Source organism: Thamnophis sirtalis, unplaced genomic scaffold (genome assembly GCF_051295495.1).
Source record: "Thamnophis sirtalis isolate CommonGarterSnake01/CBP01778 unplaced genomic scaffold, rThaSir2_p1.2 scaffold_5, whole genome shotgun sequence".
Lineage (NCBI taxonomy): Eukaryota > Metazoa > Chordata > Lepidosauria > Squamata > Natricidae > Thamnophis > Thamnophis sirtalis.
Window position 1 is genome coordinate 50,470,168 of NW_028261385.1, and position 15,185 is coordinate 50,485,352.

The window sequence follows — 15,185 nt, forward strand, 5'->3', positions numbered from 1 at the left end:
TAAAGCCTCTAGTGATCTAGGTAGTTATGTCCCTATAAATTGTGACAAATTGAGCTGCAAGCATTGCAGGCTATTTTTGTAATGCTGAAGGAGGCAGTAGTGGCTTCTGCAGCAGTGCCAACTATCCGATCCAGTGAAACTATTTAAATATCTGGTAGGGCAACTTCAGGAAGAAACGTCAGGCCGTTCAGAAGCAGAGCCCCTTTTCGGATTGGGTCTTCCACCATGTAATTTGCAGTCAAGTGAATAAAAAAGAAAGTACTAAATACGGCAACATAGAAAGCAAGATATTACTTTAAAAAATTTCATGAGGCTGCAGCAGCCATTATCTTCCTCAATTATCTAGCAGGTTTCTCTTCTAGGCAGCCCTGAATCCCTCCCTCCTCGTATCCTATTTTGCTCTAAGAGCCATGGTAGGGTAGTTAGAATGCAGTATTGCAGGTTAACTGCCGACTGCCAGCAGTTGGCTCCTGACTCAAGATTGACTCGGCCATCCTGAGGATAAAATGAGGAACTAGATTGTTGGGGGCAATATGTTGACTATAAACCACAGTGCTGTAAAGCACTATGGGACAGTATATAAGTCTAAGTACTATTGTTGCTCTATTCCTGATTCAAGTGCCTTTTGATGACTTAACGGTATCTGTACCGTGACTGAACAATGGTACGGCTAATTGTGATGACAGCAAACCAGTAAGCAGATGGGGACAAAAGAACTTTCTTACTAGCCTTTGGTGCGCTTTATACCACTTATTCTCATGGGTGCCTTTTGAGAAGATTCCCCTCCCCTACATTGGATGCAGAGCCAAATCTACTGTTTCATTTTCCAAGAAAGGAAGGGGTTAAAAGTAGTTGAAACATCTCTTCATTCTGTTAGTTTACGTGAAAGAATAGGAGAAAGCATATTCAAAAGGCATCTCGGATATGGAATCTATATATAGTGGAACTATAATCTCTGTTCTTCAGCATCTGGCTCCATCGTTGTGAAATACAAGTGGATTTGTCTTTGTCTCTTGTTTTGAAGGCCTGAGTAGCTGGCAAGAAAAAAAAATTATCATAAGAAATTATCACCGGCTTGGAGGAGCATGCACAAAGTAGAAAATATATTGTTTTCTTCCTGCAGAAGTTAGTTGAAAGTTTAACTGAACCTGAACATCCTGGTAGCCCCAAGTTTAGGCTGATAAAAATCCCGAGGTAAGTTGGTACAAGTCAGACCTGGCCAATGCAAAATGGATTATAAAATGAACTTAAATGACAAAGCTACCAATTTGGTCAGGGAAAAAAATGGGGACTTTTTTTTAAAAGATTGGAAACCTTTTATGGAGTTTTTGTTGAAAGAAGTCTGAATTGATGATTTCCACATCTGGGATTAACTGTCAAAGAAGATGGAGAAAAGAATAAGATGGCAATTCCTCAATAGGACAGAAGTCATGTTTTCTTCATTTTTCATTTCATTTGTTTTCTATCTTATTTTTGTTTTGTATATTACTGTACTGAAAAATTGTAATAAAATAACAACAAAAGACCTGGACAAGGGTCACCCATAGCTTGCCTGCTTTATGGCTGAGCATTTTGAATATTCCTGTTAGTTTATTGTATGCATTGTACATAAACAGGTAGACAAAAAAAGCACCTGCTAAAGTAAAGTTATTGGAAAAGGAAAACTTACACTGAGGTTGCAGAGTAATGAGAGCTCATTATTCCATACAATTGTTGGTAGCCAGATTTATGGGATAACATCTCCAAGACAAAAACATCAAGATGGGACATAAGGTCCTTTGGACCATTTGTTCTTACAGCAGCAACTGTTAAATCATCTTGTGCTCAGATAAGTTACTGGCCGAAGTTGTCTGATGTTTCTATGGATAGACTAGATTCTGCATCAGCCACATCATCACTGATATCAGTGCTGTACCTTTCATTGATTTCCATGAAAAAAACTTCAATAATGCTTAAGTTGAAAGGGAGATGGGTAATCAAAAAGAACACAAATACACTCAGAGAAATCTGCTAGCTACTACATATGATCTTGAAAACTTTTTTGGCAGTGGAGGTTCTTCAAGCCCATTCCTTTTGCAATATTTGCAGTAAAGCTATCAAGCATAATCTCGATATATCTTGATTTCCTTGATGCCATGGAATGTACAAAAAGTCCCCTCAGGGATCTTCAGTGTTATAACTGGATATCAAGTTCTGTAATTACCTATAATAATATAGTGTCAAGTTTTAATTCACCTTCAGTTAATATTACTCCTGATTGAGTTTAGTGAACAAAGATTGAAAACTATGAGCTTTATTTTTCTCAATTTGTCTATCATGTTGTTTTTATGTATACAGCACAAGTAACCATTCATTTAAAAAACAAATGTTAAATACAGATCCTCCATAAATGATCAAACATAGAGAAAAACATCTACAAAAATGTATGAAATCGTATTTAATAGAAAGCAATGACAGATCAATTTTATATATTTTGCCTACTGTAATTTTGTTCAAATCAGCACTGTCAAAATTGATGCATTTTTCAAATCTTAAAGTTCTTAATTGGAGACACATACAACATCAAGAATTGAGTTTGTTCAACCATTTTGGGAGCACTTTTCGTGATGGCCATCTTGAATTTGCTGCTCTAGCAGCATTTTATGATATCCCTTTCAGATGGAACTTTCCTTTTTAGAAATAATTTATAGTCAGATCTATCTAAATCTATGTTCTCTCCTACATTCAACATGTCTTCCAGTTGGATTGTATTTATAAATGCTCATCAACAAAGCAGTCCAGAAATGTAAATAGGTGCATATGGTAGCAGAAATTTTAAATTGTATTTCTCTTGGTTTCTTTTTTTCTTTTAATTGGCTCACTTTCTTTCCTGTGAAAAGGAAGACAATGCAACTAATCCATTCATTCAAGGAAATTAGAAAAATGTTCTCTGCTTTTTTATCATCTTACCCACAAGGACTTCACAGCCTGTATAATCTACTATTTCTTTCAGTCCCTTCAGGTAATAACCGTATTCATTTTTGCTGAAAGTGGTCTTGTGAATTAACAGAATCATTGCAAGGAATGAAGCATCCACAGTTTTCCAAGTCTTTTTCCTATTTCCAAGTGCTACAAAACTGTACTACCAAAATACAGCAAGGTACTGATTCTCAGTAGGAAATCAAATTAATTGCAGACATTACATGTCTATCACTTCCCATGCCCCTCCAAATGAGTAAACAAGAAAATTTCAGTCCCTTTTCTTCAGTAACTTCATATCAGGTCTGTTGTTGAAAAGTTTTGCAAATATCAACAAAAAGGAGACTGGCTTAACATTTCACTCAAATATGATAGCAACTTGTTTAGAAGACTGCAACAAACCTTGAAGATTTATAAAACTGCCATAGATTTCAAACAAAATCATGTTTTCTGTATTGATTACTACTATTCAGTGCTTAGAGAACCAAGTAACTATACTGATAGATAAACTTTGGCAATATTCTGAATTGTATTTTAAAACATTATTTTACTGAGAATTAATCGATTTTCATTGAAAGGGCACCTGGGTTTGCATAACTGAATAATACTCTTGATTAATTCCTTGTATTAAGGATGTTCTATTAGGTAGCAAAAGATTCAACACTGTTTTGAATAATAAAGTAGTAGTATATTTGCTAGGCAAGTATAGGCATATGAATTACAGCCCTTATAATAAAGAACATCTACTATTGCACCTTTGAAAATGCATTGTTCCTTGAATTTCTTTTACTGATGCTTCCATTTTGAAACCATGTATTTATGCTGTGCATCCAATACAATCTAGATAACTTGCATTTTAGTTTTACTCTCATGGCGGTAGCAGTCTTCTTTTTTACTGAAACTCAAACAGCAGCTTCTCCACAGCAATCCAGAATGTTCTTAAAATTATTTTATAGTCTCTTAATTTTTTTTAAAAAAAGATCCTCAACTAAAAGTGTTTATTTGGATTTTTGGATTTGCATCCTTCCAGTCTTGTACGTGATAAAAATCAGGTCTCTATCTTGAGCCTTGATGCTGGAACAATTTTTATAGTTTTAGCACTGTGTTTTCCATCCACATTGTTCATAGATGTTTGTATTTTTTCTTCTAACAGGCTGTCCTTAGATCCATTTCGCCGCTGAAATAAACAAATATTGAACAAATTAAAACCATTTAAAACATCTTTGCACTTTAATTATTCAAGCATGATTAAAAACCATTACTAACCTGCTGAGATATTGCAGTGAGACAATGAGCATCCGAGGAGCGGGTAACAGGGAGTGGAGGCACAAGGTCTGCTTTGGCACTGGAAAAGAAAGCAAATTTCAAAATCCACAGTGCATATGGAGTAAAAAGGAACTACAAAGATGCTTGCCCTTGTATAAATCATTCAGTTGCTGATTGTTATCTACACTATATTTCAAAGATAATTGCATGCTTTTTACTTGGTTCCATTAGAAATTCTTGATGAGGAGACCTACCTTTTAATTTGAATGTCTAGCAGATTGTGTTATTTTTGAAAACGAGATCTATATCCAATAAGGGTATAGATTCCCTTTTAGTCATCACAAAATAAAGAATTCAGTGACAGGTCAACGTACTGATCACTTACCTTTTCCACCCAGGTTTTTAGATTTGATTATTTTTTTTAAATTGTCTATTATTTTTATAAATAACTTAAGGCAGTAAACATATCTAGTAATACTTCTTCCTCCTCCTGTTTTCTTCACAACAACTCTGTGAGGTGAGTTGGGCTGAGAGGACTGGCCCAAAGTCATGCAGCCATCTTGAATGACTAAGGGGCAGGATTTCCTGCTTTTCTAGCTAATCTAAATCATGTGGCATAGCAGATTTCCCCCTCCCCCTTATTGTTCTACTTATCTTTCAGGTGTGCTTGGTAGCAGGCTCCACCCACCCGCCCAGACGTCATCACATCTGTTTTTGACGCTCTGCACATGCACGGAAAGTTCTGCACATATGTGGAGGTGGTGCATGCACTCACATTTGCGAACCGGTAGCGTGGGTAAGTAGGTTTCACCCCTTCTAAGGGGTAATAAAATTCACAGTCTCCTGGTACCTTAACTACTAGATCAGAGGGGCTCCTGAATAATTTCCCAGAAAACTAAATATTCTAGCAAATATTCCCAGAGCATCCTGTTATAAGCTGTATGCCTTGTAACTGGCATTGTAATGTTTATCAAACAACCATCCACCTTTCTCGGTGATTAACATACTTCACTTCTGACAGAACAGATCTCTCCCCATCGGAGCACTGGGATCGGCGATAATGGCGATAGCTTCGAGGAGAATGTGAGTGTCTAATGCGAACAGGATCACCTTGAGTCCTAATGAAGAAACCAAATTTCCAAGACCAAATAATTATTTGTCCATAAGAATTACAAAGATGATTATAACAGAAAAAGCATTTCTTCAAAGTATTACATCTACAACCACATTCATTTATAAATGCTATATATATAAAATACTATGTTCCAACAAAATAGAAAAAGGATGGTTAAGTTTCAGAACCAAAACAAAAAGTTTGAAAATTAAGGCATTCTTCATTACATCTTGTAGATTTTTAAAATGTTCGTGGAAATACTTATAAAACTGAAGATAAAATGCCTTCCTTCCTGTCAGAACATTCCTTCCTGTCAAAAACAAAGAAAAGGTTCTTGGCTATTGTTGCAATACTGATGCAGTTAATTCAACTCAACTAGGAGTTTAAGTTGAATTAAGACTCACGTCCTAAAACTCTCCCTTTGACCTTGTAGCTTCTCTTCAAATGCTATGAAAAGGGACATAGTATTTGCAAACTGGCAGGCGAAAATACACACAGGTTAATCAAGGGTAGACTTTGCATTCTAGTTGCAATATAGCTTGTGTCATGGTATCATGTATTTTGAATTTAGAAAAAATGCACACAGTCCTGTGTAGAATTATAGAATTTCCCTAAACAACAGCAAGAAAATAATAAAATCAGAAAATAAAATTTCTCTTCCTTACCATGAAGGGAGCAGGACTTTGAATAAGGCAGTTCTTTCATCTTTGAGTCCCCACTTAACTATTACCAATAATTGATGTTGTGCCATCGTCCATGTCAATTCTTAAGGGATCACATAGATATTTTCTCCATGACATTTAACTATAGAGCAACTCTAAGAGTTTGGAAATGTGAGCCACACAAAATTGATGCCTATTCTCTCAGCCTCTTGTCACACAGAATGTCATATGAATCTCAATTTTCAGATCAGCTATACAGATTACTGAAAAAGAATATATATAAAAAGCTTTGGACACTATAAAAAAGTAAAGTATGTCTTCAGATTTATAGCCCATCTTTCTTCTTAGCTTGAAAACATCTAATTTGTTTCCCTAACACGTATAAAATGAATTGAGGGATAGATGGTGAACATTGCTAAGGATGAACTTGAACCTGGATCTCCCAACCTCTTTTCTTCCAATATCCTCTTGGGAGTTTTAAATCATTCATTCTTGCCATTATGTACAGAAAGCATACAATCCGGCAGAATTAGGTCTGTGTTGTGGCAAATATTTTCAGTTATTCTAGATCTTGCAGAGCAAGCTGGGTGCTTATTGCTTCCTGTCCCCATTTTTGTTCTAAGCTAGGATGGAAATAAATTCTGGCAGTATAATTAAAGCATCACTTTAGATAGATTTGGGAAGTTGACCTTTTCAATACCCACTAATTTAATTTTCTTTTCAGGTAGTCACAGGAAGATGAAGACCAAGCATCCATTGACAGGCAATGCTCAGAGATCCCCATTTTTGCAAGGTCTCTTTGAAAAGCTAAGGACTAACTAATTCCGTAATTGGCAGTGTGAACTGATGTACAGGGCTGAGTGTACTTAGAGCTAGATCTTGGATTTAGCTAACTGGGTCTATGAACTCTTTTTCCATTCTATACAACTTGAACCTCCTGGGCCCAGTTTATTATAGAAGCAGGCAGTTACATAATGGGAGGTTAGATAATGTGGAAAACATCTTATGTATATAAGTCACCTGTAATCAATGAAGCCATATAAATATTGATTTATTCATTCACTTATTTATACATTATTCCATCAGTATCCTTTTTACTAGTTAACATTGGGTAAAGTGCAATATTATTATCTGTTTTAAGGTTAGAATTTTACACATGCAGATGTTATAACATAAGAAACAGTCTTCTGCGAGACCGTCTTCTGCCACATACCTCTCTTAGATCAATAAGATCACACAGGATGGGCCTTCTCCGGGTGCCTTCAGCGGGACAATGCCGGCTGGTGACACCTAGGAGTAGGGCCTTCTCTGTTGCCGCTCTGGCCCTATGGAATGAGCTGCCCCCAGAGATCCGGGCCCTACCTACTCTCATGGCCTTCCACAAAACTATTAAAACCTAGCTTTTCCGGCAGGCCTGGGGCCGTTGACCTCTTGATTGAGGTCCGGCCCCTCTCTGATTGGGTGTATGTTGTGTTTTTTCTTAACTTTGTTGTGTCTCATTGTTTTAATTCTTTTTTAATAATTTTTCATTTCTGTAAGCTGCCCGGAGTCCTTCGGGATTGGGCGGCCTAGAAATTCAATAAATGAAATGAAATTATTAGGATAAAGGTTTCAATGTTTCTTTTTACAAGACCTTTGATCCAAAACTTATACCCAAGGAAATTGAGTAAATTCTGTAAACTCTGAAGGTTTAATCTCTCACAAAACATGTTTCTGACAGAGAGAACAGACCAGTAGACTTTTCCCTGACATTTTGGTCATGATTTTTTTTTTAAAGCAGACCCATTGAGAAACTTTCATAATTTATTTTGGCCTTAAAAGTCAATTGTTGTTCACACATTTTCAATAGTATTATCTTGAGATTAAAGCCTTGCAAAACAACATGTGCATGCATGCGCATTGAAAGATAAATATGCTGAAGGAAATGTTTCATGTCTAGCTTTCATGCCTGTACTACTATTCTTTATTCCTACTGAGTGGTGTGTCAGAATCACATTGTGATGCAAAACATGATTCAACTCCTATCAGAAGGACTTGTTCATAATGCCACATGGAAATCCCAGATGGCCAATTACCGGAATGAAACCGGAGCTTGATCTGAAAGACCAACTGTGCTTTGGCAATTAGTGATGCTATGCTGAGGAAAGAAGGTCAAGGAAGTCAAAGAATCAGTTTGGATGATCAGAGTAAAGTACATTTTAAAAACTTTAAAATGAAAGGTAGCTTGAAAGTATTCCCCCAAATCTTAATAAATGAAAATTCTCCATTATCCAACAGTGTATTTAACAAAATCACAGGAAACTAGAGCACTTAAAACTAAATTTGATGCACTTGTATCTAAATCCATTATCTGTTCTGGTCATATGGAAAACAGAGGGGACTAAAGTTGATATATTTAACTCAAGTGCCTGAGTTTCCTCCCACATTTAGATTTATCATGCAATTTACTGCCGAAGGAACTTGTCATTAATGAATACTCTGGATGCATGGACTTCAAGTCTCAAAATACTTAGCAATGACCAAGTTCCTAAATAAAATATGACTGTCTCCAAACAAGGCCCATTTCTATGCCTGATGCTGACAGGAATATCTTTGACAGACTTTCTCAATTTGATGCCATTCAAAATGCTGAACTACAATTCCCATATCACAACCAACCCCAGCTAAGTTACAGGGGAATAGGGATTTCGGCAATACCACATTTCAGGACTTTTCCCACACAAGTGAAACTCAAACAAAATAAGTAATTATTTCACTTGTATTGGATGTATTAGTATATAATTAGAAGATCAGTAATTCTTATTTATTTCTGAGATATTAGAAACAGAGTAGATCTGTGCCTTTTAAAATTTAGATTGATATTTGCCATCCTATTTAATCTTGTATGATTCAACCTCAAATTATGTTCTCATAATTTGTATAGGGATAACAACATTACATTACATCACAACTGCTGTCCAATAAATAAACTCACTCTATTTTAGTATATGGAATCTCTCTTAGTTGTTCCTCAGATAGGCCAGATGGATCTATGAGGTCTTTTCTGGAAAAGAAAAGTTTAAAAGTTAAACAATCACATGCATAAAAAATATTATCTAATAATAGGTATATTTGCAGAAATACTTACTGAATGTGTTTCCATAATTCTTCCTTTGCTTGAACATCTGGGCTTCTCCTATACGCATTCAAATATATACATATATTTTTTATCAGTATATATAATAAACAAATGCAAAATCTTTAAATTATGACAGCCAAGACAATGCTGTCAATACCCAATCAATACTTAAGAACAGGAATAATCTTAAAATTTTACACATGGAAATGGCATCTTATGAGTAGAAAAGTCATGACAGGAATCGCTATTTGTCTTCCTCCAAAATTCACAAAATATGTTGACTAAATTTCTAATTTAAAAAATAATTATTTAAGGTATCTCCTACTTCTCAAAGTTCTGGGAAAGTTAAAAAGTGGGAACAAGTAATGGTACAATCAGGGTTGACTCTATTTACTAGTTAAATAACGTTTCTGAAAAAAACGCCATATTAACAGCTTATTATCACTTTCATTTCAAAGCAACCAAGCAAATTATGAGTACCAGTAGTCCTTGATTTACAATCCAAATGGGACCGGAATCTTGGTTATTCATTAAGTGAACAATCATGAAGTGAACCATCCATGCTTCGCTTAACCACAATCCCAGCTCTCCCAGTTGCGGTTGTTAACTGATTGTGCCAGCTTTTAAAATGAGTGCTGGGGAGAGGGCTTCTCCCTGCTCAACTATGCCCAAGTCCACTTGCCTTTTTTTGCAGATGCACCCACCCAATTCAAAGTACAGCCTTCCTTTCAAGGCCACCTTGTATCATCCTGCCAGTGCGTTTCATTCTCACAATCATAAGAAGACTCCTGCAAACTGCACAATTTGGAGAAAGGATCTTCCAAACTATTGTGAGAATGATTATGTTAGCTAGCCTTTAGCCTAGGAAGCAGGGGTGGGTTTCAACCAGTACGGACCGGTAGGGCTGTAGCGGATGGTGAAATTTAGCCTGCCTTCCCGTACCCATTGGTCGGGAGGCCCCGTACCGGAATGCTCCCTCCCTCATTCGCTCTTTCATTCGCCCTGCCAATCCTCACCATGCTGCTGAAAAGTTCTCAGAAGAAGAACTAGAAGAAGAACTGGTGAGTGGCTGAAATGGGGAGGGGAGGATGTTGGGGGAGAGGGAAGAGGCAGAGAAGTTGCTAGAAGAGTGTGTGCCTGTGCACACGCTGTGTGTTTTAAAAAATGCCTGAGTGAATCCAGGAAGAGGGAAGAGGTAGAGGGGCTGGAAGATACTATAGGAACACATGCTTCCAGCCCTTCTGCCTCTTCCGCTTCCTGGATTCACTCAGACATTTTTAAAACTCATAGCCTGTGCGCACGCGCGCGCACACACACACACTTCCACTCTTTTAAAAATGTCTGAGTGAATCCATGAAGAGGGAAGAGGCAGAGGGGCTGGAGGAGTGTGTGCTGTACACAGGTTGTCAGTTTTTAAAACTGTGTGTGTAAGGTAGTCAGTAACGTTGAGGACCAGCAAGGACAGCCATAAACTCTGTAAGAGCTATTTTATTGTTTTGTATACTTATTTTATTCTTATTTAAGTAGTAAATGCACAAAATAATAAATTTCCTTTTTTTTATATCTTCTTTTTGTAGGTCATTCTTTGTGGCAAAGAATTCAGTGACATTGACTTGGCCACTCCCACCCAGTCACATGACCACCAAGCCACTCCCATAAAACAGGTCACACCTACAGAACAGGTTCTAAAAGTTTTTGAAACCCACCACTGCTAGGAAGCCTAGAAAGCTAGCAAACACCACTGTTCTGAATTATGGCATTCACTAGTTTTCAAGGCTAGAAAGCTAACAAATATTTAGGATTTGTTCTTGCATGGTGCTGAAAAATTTTTGTGTGGGGAAGAGAAATCCCTTGGAGTACTGCAAGAATGACACAAAATCCTCCATCGCTTCTACTTACAGCCTTCCCTGCTGGCTTTCCCACTGGCTTTCTGGGGAAGCCAGCACAGAAGACTACAAATAGTGATCATATGAACAGTCATTAAATGACTGGTTGTTAAATCACTTAACAACAGTTAAGGAATACCTGTAATGAAAAATATGTTAAATAACTGCAAATCTTATAGTTTCACATAGTATATTAGGGAAAATATTCAAAATGAAGAGGAAAAAGAAAGATATAGCTTTTGTTAAGGTGCTTGTATGATTTGGTCATTTACTTAGGTGAGGTGGGCAGTGTAGACATTTGTTAAATAAATAAATAATCTCAACATTTTTCTTTCTGCTCACCTTATTGTTTCTGATTTTCACCTTGCTACATGAAACAGTTCCTGAAAATTTGAAACTACGGTAGTCCTCAACTTACAATAGTTCATTTAGTGACTGTTCAAAGTTACAACGGCACTGAAAAAAATGACTTATGACCATTTTTCAGTTACAACCTTTGTAGCATTCCCATGATCATGTGATCAAAATTGAGATGCTTGGCAAGTGGGTTCATACTTATGACGGTTGCAGTGTCCCAAGGTCGTATGATCACCTTTTGCAACCTTTTGACAAACAAAGTCAATGGGGAAGCCAGATTCACTTAACAACTATGGGAAGAAAGATGGTAAAATGGGATAAAACTCACCTAACAAATGTCTCACTTAAAACTGAAATTCTGGGCTCAATTGTGATCGTTAATCGAGGACTACCAGTGTTATCTGTACTTTCAATTGACATAATAAAGGTAGTGGATCCCAGATCCCAGCTCGGTTCCGATCGGAACTGGACTCCACCCCCGCAGATCCAGCCGGGACACAGGGGAATAACTTGGTAGACCATCTCTGGGTTGAGTTTCAGGATGTTGCCTCTGGGGATGTGGACAAGGCTATGCGAGCTGTGAGTTCCTCCACCTGTATACTGGACCCGTGTCCCTCTTGGCTGACTGCCAACAGCAGAGAGGTGACACGAGGCTGGATCCAGGCGGTTGTTACCGCCTCTCTTCGGGAGGGACACCTCCCCACCGCGCTTAAGGCGGCGGTGGTGAGGCCCCTCCTGAAGAAACCGTCCTTGGATCCAGCAGTTCTTAACAACTATCGTCCAGTCTCCAACCTCCCCTTTGTGGGGAAGGTTGTTGAGAAGGTGGTGGCCTTACAGCTTCAGCGTACCTTGGAGGAAGCTAACTATCTTGACCCCTTCCAGTCTGGCTTCAGGCCCGGTTACAGCACTGAAACCGCTTTGGTCGCATTGACCGATGATCTCTGGAGAGCCAGAGATGGAGGCTACGCGTCCATCCTGGTTCTCCTCGACCTCTCAGCGGCTTTCGATACCATCGACCATGGTATCCTTCTGCGACGACTACGGGAGGTGGGGGTGGGCGGCACTGTTTTACAGTGGTTCTCCTCCTACCTCTCGGACAGGTCGCAGTCGGTGTTGGTGGGGAGGGAGAGATCGTCCCCGAGGCCCCTAACCTATGGGGTGCCGCAGGGCTCGGTTCTGTCCCCCCTGCTATTTAACATATACATGAAACCGCTGGGCGAGATCATTCGGAGGCACGGGATTAAGTACCACCAATATGCGGATGATACGCAGTTGTATCTGTCCGCCCCGTGCCAACTCAATGAAGCGGTGGACGTGATGAACCGGGGCCTTGAGGCGGTTAAAGACTGGATGAGAGCTAACAAACTGGTGCTCAACCCGGAAAAGACCGAGTGGCTGTTGTGTTTTCCTCCCAAAAATTCGGATAACGTTCCATCAATCAGGCTGGGGGGGGGAAATTTATACCCCTCAGACAGGGTCCGCAACTTGGGAGTCCTCCTGGATCCACAGCTGAGTTTTGACCACCACTTGTTGGCTGTGACCAGGGGGGCATTTGCCCAGGTTCGCCTGGTGCGCCAGTTGCGGCCCTACCTGAACCGGGAGGCTCTCACAACAGTCACTCGAGCCCTTGTGATCTCTAGGCTGGAATACTGCAATGTGCTCTACATGGGGCTGCCCTTGAAGAGCATCCGGTGACTTCAGCTAGTTCAGAACGCGGCCGCGCGAGTGATCATGGGCGCACCACGGTTCGCCCATATAACACCAATCCTCCGTGAGCTGCGCTGGCTACCTGTTGATCGTCGGGTGCACTTCAAGGTCTTACTTACCACCTATAAAGCGCTCCATGGTAGTGGATCTGACTATTTGAGAGACCGCCTCCTGCCAATTACCTCCCTGCGTCCCATCAGATCGCACAGAGTAGGCCTCCTCCGAATTCCATCCGCCAGTCAGTGCCGACTGGCGACTACGCGGAGGAGAGCCTTCTCAGTTGCAGCTCCGACACTATGGAACAACCTCCCCGTGGAGATCCGTACCCTCACCACAGTCCAGGCCTTCCGCACAGCCCTCAAGATCTGGCTATCCCGTCAGGCCTGGGGATAGGATTACTCTCACCCCGCCCGAATGTTGAGTGAATGTTGTGTTTTTATGGTTAATTTTCTTTTATTCACGATTTTTTTTTCTTTTTAAGTCTTGTCTTGCACTCCCCTCCCCTCATTGTTGTAAGCCGCCCTGAGTCCCCTCAGGGAAAAGGGCGGCATATAAATCCTCAATAAAATCAAAAAAAAAAAAAATCAAAAAATCAGAGAGCTGCAGCCCAAATTTTCTTCTTTGGCAAAGAGATATTCTTCACAGTTTTGCATATTTTTCAACCTTGGTCCCCTCACCCCAATCTTTGTACACTCCCCTTTATGTCCTCTGTACTCCTCTCTGCCTAAGGAACATTGGTTAGTGCAGGAGTGTGGAGGAGGGAGGGGGGGTAATAGTATTTCTCAACCCCTAATGCTAAATTTCTTCTTTTTTCACTGAGATCCATTCATGCAAAGCAGCAGCTGCCCTCATCTCGAGGGATCAGCATCCTCTTCTGAATTTGTAATATAACTGGGAACTAAGCATAAACAATTCATACGGAAAGAAAGCTTCAGTGAATTGCCTGCAGCTGCCATTATTCATCCAAAACAAAACCTTCAGGTCAATAAGTAGCTCAGACCTCAGTGTAGTCATGAACTGCATCCTTAAGATATGAACCTCCCCCCCCCCACCCCCCAATGCAGGACTTTTTAGGCTTTTTTGCTGAAGAACAATGGGGGGGGGGAAGTTGCAAGTAAATAATAGATAAAAGATACTCAGATTTATAATAAACTCTGTAATCTTATTTATGCATCTCTGAATAAGTAGCTTAATTAGGTCACATATAGATCCAGTACAATGCACAGAAAATAAATGTCATCCCCCTCACATTAGTGATAACAGCAAAATTCAACAGCATCATCATCATCATCATCATCATCATTATTATTATTATTATTATTGCAAACCATGTAGAAAATGTGTTTAGGAGCCTATACAAACAGTTACTTTCCATTATAAATCAGGCAGTCATCAATATTAACATGATCTTACTTATCACTGTTTAACTTCTTGCTAATGAAGATTTCTGATCAAAGGAAATGTTTCTCACAATGTTACTAGCTCTTAACCAGCTTTTGTCTTGCTTAGTGCTTATTGAAGCTACTAGAAGGCAGTTCCATTCTGTTTATAGTTGAATGGAAAGAATCTTGTCCAACATGCTGTTTCGAGTGGAAGCTATAACACAGAGAAGGCCAACCAAGACACAGCAAGAATTCTGCTGGATCATACTAAGGGCTTGTCTATCCCGGAATTTGAATCATATAATGGTAACTAGATGGAATCAGAAAGCTCACAAACAACAAAGAAGTTGATTAAAAAAGACAGTTTTTAATTCCACTCATCCTTGCATTACTCAATGGAACAAATTGGCTATTTAACAGAAGAAACACTAAAACTTATGTTTTTGCTTTGGAAGAATTAGGTTCCATTGTAAAACAAAAGCAGACAACTATTCCAGGAAATATATCCTTTAATGACTATAGAGAGACCCATGTCTTGCATAATATGAGAAATGATACAGTTTTAAAGATTTTCTTAAGAAAAATCAAAATCTAATTATTTTACATTTCCTAGTGATCTGAGTCTGCTGATAAGCCAAAATGAGTGCTAAGCATTTGAATTAACAACAGATTTCCATTTTAGGTGAAACTGTTATGCCATTGTAGGTGTATAGTCATACTATAGTTGTCTCTCTT

At 39.0% G+C, this 15,185-nt stretch overlaps 1 protein-coding gene across 2 annotated transcripts in view; it reads right to left on the reverse strand.

Annotated features, from left to right (window-relative positions):
- Positions 1-2,277: 2,277 nt before the first annotated feature.
- Positions 2,278-15,185, reverse strand: part of EPB41L4A (erythrocyte membrane protein band 4.1 like 4A) — a 90,111-nt gene continuing 77,203 nt past the window's right edge. Inside the window, exons 19-23 of one of the 2 annotated variants that reach the window (XM_087715804.1) lie at positions 9,128-9,175; positions 8,975-9,043; positions 5,211-5,342; positions 4,225-4,303; positions 2,278-4,135 (exon numbers count right to left, since the gene is read on the reverse strand). In XM_087715804.1, coding sequence (XP_087571930.1) covers positions 4,007-4,135; positions 4,225-4,303; positions 5,211-5,342; positions 8,975-9,043; positions 9,128-9,175 — 457 coding nt within the window. In that variant the 3' untranslated portion in view covers positions 2,278-4,006. The remainder of the gene's footprint in view (positions 4,136-4,224; positions 4,304-5,210; positions 5,343-8,974; positions 9,044-9,127; positions 9,176-15,185) is intronic. The other variant, XM_087715805.1, reaches the window with a different exon arrangement.